At 46.5% G+C, this 13,287-nt stretch overlaps 1 protein-coding gene across 2 annotated transcripts; it reads right to left on the reverse strand.

The window, feature by feature from the left end:
- Positions 1-1,703: 1,703 nt before the first annotated feature.
- On the reverse strand, positions 1,704-10,814 carry cby1 (chibby homolog 1 (Drosophila)). Of its 2 annotated transcripts, none has more exons than XM_041177831.1 (5): positions 10,776-10,814; positions 5,798-5,898; positions 5,253-5,358; positions 3,303-3,418; positions 1,704-3,079 (listed from the first exon to the last, which is right to left on the reverse strand). In XM_041177831.1, the coding sequence occupies exons 2-5, from the start codon at positions 5,873-5,875 to the stop codon at positions 2,999-3,001; spliced, it is 381 nt and encodes a 126-aa protein (XP_041033765.1). In that variant the 5' UTR covers positions 5,876-5,898; positions 10,776-10,814; the 3' UTR covers positions 1,704-2,998. The 2 variants fall into 2 exon arrangements, with proteins under 2 accessions (XP_041033765.1, XP_041033764.1); XM_041177830.1 differs by lacking the exon at positions 10,776-10,814 and adding an exon at positions 9,539-9,797.
- Positions 10,815-13,287: the final 2,473 nt, after the last annotated feature.

A 13,287-nucleotide genomic window follows, 5' to 3' on the forward strand; every position in this document is an offset into this window, starting at 1 on the left:
GAACGTTTGTCTTCTGTAGTAACCTTTTATGTGGTACCTTATTAAATGCCGTTTGGGAATCCAAATGCATGACAACTACTGGTTCCCCTTTATCCACTCTGCAAGCGTTACATCCCCAAAGAACTCTAATAACTTTGCCAAACATGATTTCTCTTTCACAAAGCCATGTTAACTCTGCCTGACTGCATTATGATTTTCTAAATGCCTTGACACTACTTCCTTAATAATGGATTCCAATATTTTCCCAATGACAGACGTTAGACTAACAGACCTACAGTTTCCTGCTTTCTGTCTCCCTCCTTTCCTGAACAGAGGTGTTTCATTTGCTTTCCAATTCACAGGGACATTTCCAGAACTTATGGAATTTTGGAAAATTACAACCAGTGCACCCACTATCTCTGCAGCCACTTCTTTTAAGACCCTAGGATGAAGGCCATCAGGGCCAAGGAACTTGTCAGCCTTTAGTCTCATTAGCTATCCTGGTACTTTTTCTCTATTGATAATGATTGTTTTAAGTTTTGTCCATTGATTTACTCATCACTGTTGTTAAATGTCCTTTCTTGAATAAGGGTGTCACATTTCTGACTTTCCCATTCTCTGGCAACTTTTCTCCCCACCCAGTATCTAGGGAATTTATGGCAAGCACTTCCGCCAGCTCCACTTTCTCAAGGGCAATTAGGGATGGGCAACCAATGCTCGCCTTGCCAGCGGCGCCCACATCCTGTGACTTTGACAACCTGGGATGCAAGCCATTCAGGCTAGGCGACATGTCCCCTCTAAGCAGAACCAGCCTTTCCAGTACATTGCACTGAATACAGTCAACCACATCGCTGTGGGTCTGGAGTCACATGTAGGCCAGGACAGCAGATTTCCTTCCCTAAAGGGCATTAATGAACCAGATGGGTTTTGACAACAATCAATGATAGTTTCAAAGTTACCATCACTGAGACATTCAATTCCAGATTTTATTAACTGAATTCACATTGCCCCATCTGCTGTGAACCTGTGACCCCAGGGCATTAGCCTGGGCCTCTGGATTACCAGTCCAGTGACATCACCACTACACCACCATCTCCCCTAGTGAACAGGGGTGAACAATGAGATGTTGAACTAAGACCTGTGTGAGTATTAGTGAGAAATTCCACATCACTATTGGGAGAGTAACGAGTTCTCTTAGTATCTTGGTCAACATTCAACCCTAAATCACCACCACCCATTCACCTTGTGCTTGCTTGCAAGGTGCTGCTGACACATTTACCTACATATATAATTACTGAACTCCAAAAGCAACACTCTACTTTTCCCCATGCTAAACCAGGACAGAAATGCTAGGATTTATAACTTACTCAAAGTGCAGAATTCACAAAAAACTGCAGATGCTGGAAATCCAAAACAAAAACAGAATTACCTGGAAAAACTCAGCAGGTCTGGCACCCTCTCCTTGGATTCACCTAGTTCTGTTGAAGGCTCATGAGGACTCGAAACGTCAACTCTTTTCTTCTCCGCCGATGCTGCCAGACCTGCTGAGTTTTTCCAGGTAATTCTGTTTTTGTGCAGAATTCACAATCTACTGAACTCCATCCCCAGCAGTAGATTTTTCTGTCAAAAAGCCCCACTCTCTATAGTCCCTCCCTTCAAACAGAAGCAGCAGTTACCGATGCTGGATTAATAAGAGACATAGGAGGGTGGCTTTGAAATCAGCTGGTGTTTTAATTACAACCTGAAAGAGACAGATACAATCACACAGAAACAAAGCTTTAACTAATAGTTTAGCTCCTGGACACTCTGCCCTAGAACCATCCTTACAGCCCTTATAAATCAAGAAAACCAATTGGTTAGCATCCCCTACAAGCCAAGCTTATAAAACAGCAGCAAGTGATGGATAACTTGGTTTGTGTTTTAGTATTACAGAAACACCTTGGAGGAAACAAAGATGTGCAGAAATTTGGAGATGGTTGAAAGGAGAAATGGTAATGGGGCATTGGGTGGGGCAAGCAGGAAAGTGAAGGTAAAGCCACAATCAGATCAGCCATGATCTTACTGAATGGCAGGCTTGAGGGGTCGAATGGTCTACTCCTGCTCCTAGTTCTTCTGTTCTTACGGTCCACTCGAGCAGAGGAGCAAATGAACACAAACTACCTCAGCACCTTGCTGCTGCTCTGTGTTAAGATCAACAGTCCCATTCATTCTCCATGCGAAGGCACCATGCAGGTGCAGAGAATTTAGCCTCTGTCACCTGCACACAAACCATAGCAGTTGTGGGATAGAAGGAGAGAGCTCCACTGGGACTGAAAAGGGTTTTAAAAGCTATGACTTAATGAGGATAATGGATAAAAAAATAAATATCATTGCAGAGATAAATGTTGAGATAAACCTTTTCGTGGGGGAGAAAAGAGAAATATACACTGGGTTTTGGGAACTACTGCCAATGACATTGCACAACCTTCCTGCACAGTTACCAGGAGTCTGAAATGGGCAGTTCCCCATAACCCTACCCACTCAGTTCCACATTGAACACAAAAGATTCCTATGCATGGATTCCTGTTATCAGTCCATTCAGAGGTGTTTCCAATGGAGTTGACTTCAGATGTTTTCAGCAGCTGATGAACTGAATGTCGATTGAAAATTTGAGCTCAGAGTGTGTGGGGTACATTGTGCTTAGTCCATCATGTCGTTCATTCACTGGGCATTATAGTGCACACAAGGAAAGTTTTGTGAAACTGACTGTCTCAACAACATTCCTGATTTTCCCAGAAAGTCATCCTTTCTCCCCAGGGTGAGGATGTAGGCCTGCGTAATGGGTGGTGGGTCCCACCTCCTAGGTCTGATTGGAGATACGAAGCAGAAATCTCCATGTCTCCAAACAGACCTGTTGTACACACTTCAACCTTTTCCTATTGTTGTTCAGTTGCTCTTCCTCTACCCGCTCCCCCCCAACCCCCGCAGTCCCACTGTGATGCACATTTTTCACTTCATCTTCCAGTCTTATTGCAATCTCTCATTTCCTCTTGCGGTTATGGGTTTTCAGTTCCTCCAACTCCTTCTCCATCAGGTGTGATTCTGCCGTTGTTTCAGATAACTGCAAGAAAATGATTTATCACTCAGGGTTCCTCCAATCACTCCTCATTACTCCTAACGCTCTCTTGCCCCCCGCCCCCCCACCCCCCTTCTCTCCCCACCAACGCTATCCATGTCCCCAACATTCCCAAACACTCAGCGGTCATTGTCCCCATTACCTCGTTACCGAGTTTTGCTCTGACCCCCAACAACACAGTGACTTTGTATGTCAGGTTGGCACTCACCATGTCCAACAGAATGTCAATTTTTAGCCGTAAAAGGTTATTCTCCTCTTCCAGCTGCTGGTTACGTCTCCGCAAGCGCTGAACCTCCTTCTGTGTGCTGCCGTCACCCACAGACTCTACAACACAAGAAGTAGTGAGAGGTAAACACATGTACTGGGAAGAGGGGTTAAAGAGAGGAGGAAGAGTGGGAGGCAGAAGAGAGAGGGAAGGAGGGAGAGAGGGATCAAAATCCCACAGCACAGAAGGATGCCTTTAGGCCCATCATGCGTGTGCTGCCTCTTCAAGAGGAGCTCTCTGGTTAGTCCCATTCCCCTAGTCTTTCCCCATAGTCTTATCTAATTGTCTTGCTACCGGTTTCTGTGCATAAACCCCCAGATATCTCTGTCCTTGGACCTGTTTTAATATTAGACTGTTTAGTTTATATTGCCTCACCTCATTCTTTCTTCCAAAATGCATCATTACACTTCTCTGCATTAAATTTTGATCTGCCATGTGCCTATTTCACCACAGTAACATCGGAACAGGAATAGGCCATTCAGTCCCAACCCATTCTGTCATTCAGTTAGATCATGGGTGATGTGCCTATTTGCTCCATGCATGTATCTTGGCTCCATAGCATTTAATATCCTTGTCTAACAAAAGTGATAGGACAGAGAAAAGCAATTGGAGAGAGAAAGAGCAGGGGGGGAGGGAGAAAGAGGAAGAAATAGGGAGAAAGAGGAAGGGGGAGAAAAAGGGGAGAAAATAGGGGTGGAGAAAGAGAGAGGGGGGAAGAGGGCATGCAGGGAGAGAGAGCTGGGGGTATATGTACAAAATCCTTTGAAGGTTGCAAGACAAATTGAAAAGGCTATTTAAGTAAAGCCAAGGATTCCCTATTGTAAAGAACATATCTTTTTATTTCTGTTTGACTGTGGATTAAAATTACAATGGCTGTTGTTTGAAAGCCATGTTTACTGGAATAGTGTGAGGGATGTATACAGTGTTGCTGTACTGGAACAGAATGTGCCATGAAAGACAGGATGGTGCTGAGGAGGAGTCAGGTCTAACGGGGAACTGTCTGGCAACAACATTGTAATTGGCTCCTAATCAGGTGACCAAGGTTTTGTGTGAGAGCAAGAAAAGACCTAAAATCTCTTTCTCCTGTAATTCTATACCAGCTAGCTGTTTTGTTTTCTCCTATCTCTAAAAACCTGTTCTGTCTCTGAAGAACCTTCTGTCAAAAAGGAAAGGGGAAAATCACCATTAGAGATCTTGAAAAGCAAGTGCTCAACCAGTAAACTAAAGTCTGAAAGTGCTGAGAAGACCACCTCATGTCATCAGCAAAGAACTGAAAGGAATTTGGAAGGCATCAATCTAAATCAACCCATCGAATCCTGTACTTCAGTATTAGTGCTATTAAACTGTTTTATCCTTAAAATCTATATTTTTGTGTGTCTTGTATGTATGTGTCTAGGGATTTAAGAAGGGGTAGAGTTTAGGTTACAGAGTTAGAAATTAACAGTTCATATTTCTCTTTTGCTGCTGGTTAAAGACAATTTGTTCAATAAACAGTTTTTTACTTATTAAGTTTATAAACCTGTTGCTTGTATTCTATTAACCTAAATTAAACAATTAGGTGGTTTAATCAAACTTTTCACATTTGTCATGGCTCAGGGAGCAGTGGGGTTTGATATTGCAGCGCACTCTCCCCAGTGAGTCGTGGCAGTATACTTCTCTTTAAAGAGAAATAGAGTGCTAAAGTAAGAAAGGTAAACCTTTACAAATGATTGGTTAGGCCCCGGCTGCAGTACTCTGTCCAATTATGGGCATCATATTTTAGGAAAGATGTCAAGGCCTTGGAGAGATTCACAGGAGTGGTTCCAGCGACGAGAAACTTCATTTGTTTGGAGAGACTGGAGAAATTAGGGTCATTTTCCTTGAAGCGGAGGTTTAAAAACAAGTCCTACAAACCTGACACCCACTGGCCGTTGTCAAACTTCAGGCTCTGTCCTCCAATATTCATCACAGGAGCACCATGATCCAAGCCTAGCTCAACTTCACGGCTCACGCGATCGAGCTGTAACAGACACAGGCCCATACATTATAGCACTCAAACCACATAGCAATACTAACTGCCCCACAGACCAGGATCCACACAGGATTAATACAAACCACTATCCAGGTTACACTATCAGAGAGGTAATGACAGCCCTCCATCCCATTCCTAAAGGAGCAGCCCTCCACCCTCCCACCATAGTGTGTAGTCAGTGACCTGGACCGGCATGCACTTAGTGAGTCAGACAGTTTGAGGGCTGATGCAATGTTCTGATCTCTCCACCACCTTCATACTATGCAGCTGGGAGTGGAAGAGGTTCCCTCCAATCCAGGAGGGATTGACACAGGTACAAGGTACACAATGTGTGAGACAGTAATTCTAACTGAGTGATCATACACAGGTGACATTGCTCAGCAGCTGGATGTGGCAAGCTGTCCATTTCCCCAAGCCCCCACTGTACCGTGTGTAAACTGGAGAGAGAAGCCGACTTCCTAGGTGGAGTTTTCTTCGGACTGAAGACATTCCCAAACAGAGGCATGGCTTCAGTTTGGACCCCGTTGCCTGTAAATGTACAAAGAAGATCATCAGGCAAAGCAGAGCAGTGCACAAATAGAGGGCACAGTGACAGGTCAAAGCAGGGCTTGGAGAATTTCCGGAAATATCCCGCGTAGGAGGAGGAGTTAGGCCTGAAGAAGAGGATCAAACTTCAGAAAAGAGCAGAGTAAGAACATCAGAAATAGGAGCGGGAGCAGCCCATTCAGCCCCTTGAACGTACTCCTCCTCTCAATATAATCATGGCGGATCCTCAGCCTCAACTCCATTTTCCCACCTGCTCCCCATAACCCTCGATTCCCTGAGACACCAAAAATCTGTCTATCTCAGTACTAAATATACTCAACGATGGAGCATCCACAAACCTGTGGGGTAGAGAATTCCAAGGATTCAAAACCCTTTGAGTGGAAAAATTTCTCATCTCAGTCTCCTCCAAGTGCCCTGTAGTTCAGCCCGGGTCTGTGAAGTACCCAGTTAACACATGCCGCCAAGGGAAGACACTACGTCGGGCTTGCTGATGAAGAGGTTATGTGCTGACAGGAGAGGCTTACACACTCAGTTCCCTTTCTCGCAATAGTCATACTGTTGGCCAGCGGTGAGAGCTGAAAGCAAGAGGTGACAGGCAGACAGACCACTAAGCACCACCCACTAGGCTAACACACTTGACGCACTGCATCAGCTGGAGACATGTTGGATTCTAGGAGAATGAAGCCTGATGGAAAATCCAGAATGGAGTCCTGTAGGCTGTAATTAGAGTTGAAATACTTGCAATTCCTGGAATGCTTTTTTTGAATCTATCAGGCAGCTTTCCGGCAATCCCCGCAGCCAAGCTGGCATCAAACAGTACCGGATTCATCCGTTCCTTTGGATAATCCTAGAAATGCTGGGGGGTGGGGGAGGTGCCCTGATACCTCAGCAACTCTCCATTCTATCTGCCCAGGCCTGACCAAGGATGCCCTGAGAAGGACGCTCTAGCTTCATGGTTTAACGCTGGCACTACACAGGGAGAAACAGTTACCGGTTATAAGCTCTCGCTCGATTGGTGTAGAGCGAGCCCCCGGGGTTATTTCCAATGGCAGGTGAGATCACCGCATCTCATTGGATAGCTGCTGCCCATCTCAAGCTGGGCAGCCCCCAGTCAGTTGGGTGGTGTCCCACCTCGGCCTGTTTACTTCAATGGGTTCTTGGAGCTTAGAGAATTATATCTCAATAGGAGGGTCGCTAATCTACGCACCAGGCAAGACAAACTTACCTGTCAATGTTTCTTCATGCCCCCTTTTTGCTCTCCTAATTTCCTTTTTAAGGTCCCCCCTACACATTCTATACTCCTCTACGGCTTCCGCTGTTTTGAGCCTTCGGTATCTGCCATAAGCCTCCCTTTCTCTCCTTATCCAGTCCTGTATACCCTCGACATCCAGGGTTCCCTGGATTTGTTGGTCCCTCCCTTTGTCTTTACCAGAATATGTTGGCCCTGTAACTCTCCCTATTTCCTTCTTGAATGAGTCCCACTGCTAAGATGCAGATTTACCTAGAAGTAGCTGCTCCCAGTCCACTCTGGTCAAATCATATCTGATCTTATTAAACTCATCCTTCCCCCAATTTAGAATTCTGACTTCTGGCCCATCCTTGTCCTTTTCCATAACAACCTTGAACCTAACAGAGTTATGATCACTATCTGCAAAATGCTCCCCCACTGATACCTCTACCACTTGCCTGGCTAAATTCCCTAAAATTAAGTGCAGGACCACCCCCTCTCTTGTAGGACCTTCTACGTACTGGCTTAAAAAGCTCTCCTGGATGCATTTTAAGAATTTCTCTCCCTCTAAACCTATCAGACCATGACTAACCCGGTTAATGTTGGGGAAGTTGAATATTCAACTTTTTCAATTCAATATTTCTCCCATTTCACCGTCATTACTTGAGAGCTTATGTGTGGATCCCCTAGAGGTCCCAATCCCAATCCCAATCCTGATTACTTGTTTCTGTAAATACTTAACTATTTATTTACCTACCAAATTGTTTTTTTTCACTTATTTCATAACCTTTTCATATTTACTTTGGTCATCCTCTCATTTTGTCTAAATGTAGGCCATTTGATTTTTAAAATCAATTTTGCCTTTAACATTGCAGAAAAAAGACTATCAATGCTTTCCGTCTTGCACTCAGGACAGATTCGAAGAATACTAATAGGAAAGGGAACAATTTATACTGCATGAGAAGAGTGTACTGATTAGTTGCCGAGTAGACTCAAATTGGTAGAGATGTTGGCATGGAGAATGCACAAGGCAACAATTAAATGCCAAGCTTTCCAATCAGAGTCAACCTGCCTGGTTTGAATTTAAGCAAAAGCTCCCAATTTCCACCCCTTTCTCATCCTCACATGGTCCCTCTCCGACACATCGCTCCCCTTACTTGACCTCTCTGTTGCCATTTCTGGTGGTAGATTGTCCATAAATATTCATTACAAGCCCACCGACTCCCACAGCTACCTTGACTACAGCTCCTCACACCCTGTTCCTGTAAGGACTCCATTCTCTCAGTTCCTCTGCCTCCGTTGCATCTAATGATGCCACCTTCCAAAATGGCGCTTCTGACATGTCTTCCCTTTCTCTTAACCGAGGGTTCCCCCCACTGCAGTTGACCGGGCCCTCAACATGACGGACCCATCTCCCACATCTCTGCCCTCACCAGAACCCTCCCTCCCAGAACCACGATAGGATCCGCCTGGTCCTTACTTTTCATCCCACTAGCCTCTGCATTCAAAGGATCATCCTCTGCTATTTCTGTCACTTGTTTCCATATTGTGCTTTCACAGAACACTGACCCTTGTTCTGCTATTAACACCTTCTGCTATCTTATCTTTATGCCACTATCAGCACCTTCTTTAGTTTTTAACACTACCATTAACAATCCCTGTGTCTTGTGTCCATGACATCTTTGTCAATCTCTCCTTAGCTGTCACCTATCCCTGACCTTTCATCTTGCTCCACCTGTTCCACCCCCTCTTAAACAGTATAAAATCCATCATGTCACATTTCTACTTCTCTTCAGCTCCTGAAGAAGTCATAAGGACTCTGTTTCTCTCTCCACAGATGTTGCCAGACCTGCTGAGTTTTTACCAGCATTTTCTGTTTTTATTTCAGATTTTTAAAAAACACGTTCCTTGGTGCATTCTCCATGGAAATGCCTCTATCAATCAGAGTCCACTTGCCAACCAATCAGCAGTCTTCTCATGCAGTATAAATTGTTGTTCCCTTTAAGATTGGTATTCTTGCAATTCTGTCCTGATGAGTGTAAGACAATAAACTTTGACAGCATGTCTCTTTTATCAGCAATATTCTGCACTACCAAATGACAATTTTGCCTTTATTCATCCATGCTGTGCCATTTTTGGTTCATTTGTTTCTGCTTTTTAGTGGGATATATTGCTCCTGGACTCTACTGATCACTGTTATAAATTTTTCACACTGCTGTTCTTTGTTCTATTTGTCAATAAATTTTTGCAGTTTATTTTGCCCAAGTTCCATTCTTGTCACCTTAAAAACCTTAAAAACAAGCTTTTTGCTCCCAATTTATTTCTTTGATCTTTAACTTATTTATGTCCTTCTCAACATTTATCTGATATGAAATGAAAATGCACTTAACTAACACAGCATAGGAGATACATCAACGGTCCCATCTCAGAGTTTATAACTAGGCTTCATATCATCAACCTGATAGGTTAATGCTGTTTCCCTATCCATAAATGAGTATTTTCAGCATTTTCTGTTTTTCTCTCCAATACCAGGTCCTGTTTCAGTGCATATAGTCGAGGATCTTGTTATTGAACAGTCGACTCCATAGTCCCAGAGATCGTTTACATAGAGAATGTTATTCAATCACAATCCCTACAACCCCTCTTCCTCCCCAGGACCGCTGTCTCTCTCTCTCTCTCTCGCTACATCGCCCATCCCACCTTCTCCTCTCCCTCCCTCCTTCCAAATTCTCCCTCCTTCGCTCCCTACCCCTCACTCCCTCATTCCTTCCCCACCCCCTCCCACCTTCTTCCCCCTCGCTCCACACCAGCCCCCTCACTCCCTCCTCCCTCCAACCCCTCACTCCCTCCGCCTCCATCCCCTTCAAACTCACCTTCCACCCCCTCATTCTCCCCCTCCCCCATGCCCTCCCTTCCTCTCCCCCTCCCCCATGCCTTCCCCTCCCTCATACCCTCTCCTCCCCTCCCTCATAGCACCTCCTCTCCCCTCCCTCATACCCTCCCCTCCTATCCCCTCCCTCTTACCACCTCCTCTCCCCTCCCTCATAACCTCCCATACCCTCCCACCCTCCTCTCCCCTCCCTCATACCCTCCCCTCCTATCCCCTCCCTCTTACCACCTCCTCTCCCCTCCCTCATACCCTCCCCTCCTATCCCCTCCCTCTTACCACCTCCTCTCCCCTCCCTCATACCCTCCCCTCCTATCCCCTCCCTCTTACCACCTCCTCTCCCCTCCCTCATACCCTCCCCTCCTATCCCCTCCCTCTTACCACCTCCTCTCCCCTCCCTCATACCCTCCCCTCCTATCCCCTCCCTCTTACCACCTCCTCTCCCCTCCCTCATACCCTCCCCTCCTATCCCCTCCCTCTTACCACCTCCTCTCCCCTCCCTCATACCCTCCCCTCCTATCCCCTCCCTCTTACCACCTCCTCTCCCCTCCCTCATACCCTCCCCTCCTATCCCCTCCCTCTTACCACCTCCTCTCCCCTCCCTCATACCCTCCCCTCCTATCCCCTCCCTCTTACCACCTCCTCTCCCCTCCCTCATACCCTCCCACCCTCCTCTCCCCTCCCTCATACCCTCCCCTCCCTCATACCCCCTCCCCTCTCCCTATTTCTTTTTCTTTTCCTCACCTCCTGTTTTCCTCCAGTTTCGGTAGATTCTGCGCCTGCGCCGCCGGCGGCCGAGTCCATGATCTCGGGGAGGGGGGGTACATTCTGTAAACCGCCTGAATCCTTGGGAATCACACTCTCGCTGCTTTATCCGATCACACAGACCTCAGCTTCCTAACTGCAACAGTCTGTCTCCGACCATCTGCCCAAAGCCTCGGGATCGCAGCGCCCGCCAGAAATATTCCAAACACCATCTCCCCCCCCCCAGCCACTGTGGACTCGCCCAGTAACCAGAGCAACAGCTTCAACAATGGAGAGAGGGAGTGAGAAAACAGTGGAATAGAGAGAGAGAGAGTGAGTGTGAGAGAGGGATAGAGAGAGAGTGAGTGTGAGAGAGGGATAGAGAGAGAGAGTGAGTGTGAGAGAGGGATAGAGAGAGAGGGATAGAGAGAAAGAGAGAGTGAGTGTGAGAGAGGGATAAAGAGAGAGAGTGAGTGAGTGTAAGAGAGGGATAGAGAGAGAGAGAGTGAGTGTGAGAGAGGGATAGAGAGAGAGAGAGTGAGTGTGAGAGGGATAGAGAGAGAGAGAGTGAGTGTGAGAGAGGGATAGATAGAGAGAGAGAGTGAGTGTGAGAGAGGGATAGAGAGCGAGGGATAGAGAGAAAGAGAGAGTGAGTGTGAGAGAGGGATAAAGAGAGAGAGTGAGTGAGTGTAAGAGAGGGATAGAGAGAGAGAGTGAGTGAGTGTGATAGAGGGATAGAGAGAGTGAGTGAGTGTGATAGAGGGATAGAGAGAGAGAGTGAGTGTGAGAGAGGGATAGAGAGAGAGAGTGAGTGAGTGAGAGAGGGATAGAGAGAGTGAGTGTGAGAGAGGGAGAGAGAGAGAGTGAGTGTGAGAGAGGGATAGAGAGAGAGAGTGAGTAGTGAGAGAGGGATAGAGAGAGAGTGAGTGAGTGTGAGAGAGGGATAGAGAGCGAGGGATAGCGAGAAAGAGAGAGTGAGTGTGAGAGAGGGATAAAGAGAGAGAGTGAGTGAGTGTAAGAGAGGGATAGAGAGAGAGAGTGAGTGAGTGTGATAGAGGGATAGAGAGAGAGAGTGAGTGTGAGAGAGGGATAGAGAGAGAGAGTGAGTGAGTGTGAGAGAGGGATAGAGAGAGAGAGTGAGTGAGTGAGAGAGGGATAGAGAGAGTGAGTGTGAGAGAGGGAGAGAGAGAGAGTGAGTGTGAGAGAGGGATAGAGAGAGAGAGTGAGTAGTGAGAGAGGGATAGAGAGAGAGTGAGTGAGTGTGAGAGAGGGATAGAGAGCGAGAGTGAGTGTGAGAGGGATAGAGAGAGAGAGTAGTGAGTGTGAGAGAGGGATAGAGTGAGTGTGAGAGAGGGATAGAGAGAGAGGGATAGAGAGAAAGAGAGAGTGAGTGTGAGAGAGGGATAAAGAGAGAGAGTGAGTGAGTGTAAGAGAGGGATAGAGAGAGAGAGTGAGTGAGTGTGATAGAGGGATAGAGAGAGAGCGAGTGTGAGAGAGGGATAGAGAGAGAGAGATAGTGTGAGAGGGATAGAGAGAGAGAGAGTGAGTGTGAGAGAGGGATAGAGAGAGAGAGTGAGTGTGAGAGAGGGATAGAGAGCGAGGGATAGAGAGAAAGAGAGAGTGAGTGTGAGAGAGGGATAAAGAGAGAGAGTGAGTGAGTGTAAGAGAGGGATAGAGAGAGTGAGTGAGTGAGTGTGATAGAGGGATAGAGAGAGAGCGAGTGTGAGAGAGGGATAGAGAGAGAGATAGTGTGAGAGAGGGATAGAGAGAGAGAGAGTGAGTGTGAGAGAGGGATAGAGAGAGAGAGAGTGAGTGTGAGAGAGGGATAGAGAGAGAGAGTGAGTGTGAGAGAGGGATAGAGAGAGAGAGAGTGAGTGTGAGAGAGGGATAGAGAGAGAGAGGGAGTGAGTGTGAGAGAGGGATAGAGAGAGAGAGATAGTGTGAGAGAGGGATAGAGAGAGAGAGTGAGTGAGTGTGAGAGAGGGATAGAGAGAGATAGAGTGAGTGTGAGAGAGGGATAGAGAGAGATAGAGTGAGTGTGAGAGAGGGATAGAGAGAGAGAGTGAGTGAGTGTGAGAGAGGGATAAAGAGAGAGAGTGAGTGTGTGAGAGAGGGATAGAGAGAGTGAGTGAGTATGAGAGAGGGATAGAGAGAGAGTGAGTGTGAGAGAGGGATAGAGAGAGTGAGAGGGATAGAGAGAGAGAGTGAGTGTGAGAGAGGGATAGAGAGAGTGAGATAGAGAGAGAGTGAGTGTGAGAGAGGGATAGAGAGAGAGTGAGTGAGTGTGAGAGAGGGATAGAGAGAGAGAGAGTGAGTGTGAGAGAGGGATAGAGAGAGAGAGTGAGTGAGTGTGAGAGAGGGATAGAGAGAGAGAGTGAGTGAGTGTGAGAGAGCGATAGAGAGAGAGTGAGTGTGAGAGAGGGAGAGAGAGTGAGTGTGAGAGAGGGATAGAGAGTGAGTGTGAGTGTGAGAGGGATAGAGAGAGAGTGAGTGTGAGTGTGAGAGAGGGATA

This window comes from Carcharodon carcharias, chromosome 31 (assembly GCF_017639515.1).
Source record: "Carcharodon carcharias isolate sCarCar2 chromosome 31, sCarCar2.pri, whole genome shotgun sequence".
Lineage (NCBI taxonomy): Eukaryota > Metazoa > Chordata > Chondrichthyes > Lamniformes > Lamnidae > Carcharodon > Carcharodon carcharias.

What these genes read in the sequence shown, in the direction of transcription:
- cby1 (XM_041177830.1), bottom strand. An exon ending in CAACGGCCAGTGGGTGTCAG is followed by an intron (nt 3,419 to 5,252) that starts GTTTGTAGGACT and finishes CTTGTGTTGTAG; the next exon opens with AGTCTGTGGGTGACGGCAGC. An exon ending in TTGACATTCTGTTGGACATG is followed by an intron (nt 3,080 to 3,302) that starts GTGAGTGCCAAC and finishes ATTTTCTTGCAG; the next exon opens with TTATCTGAAACAACGGCAGA.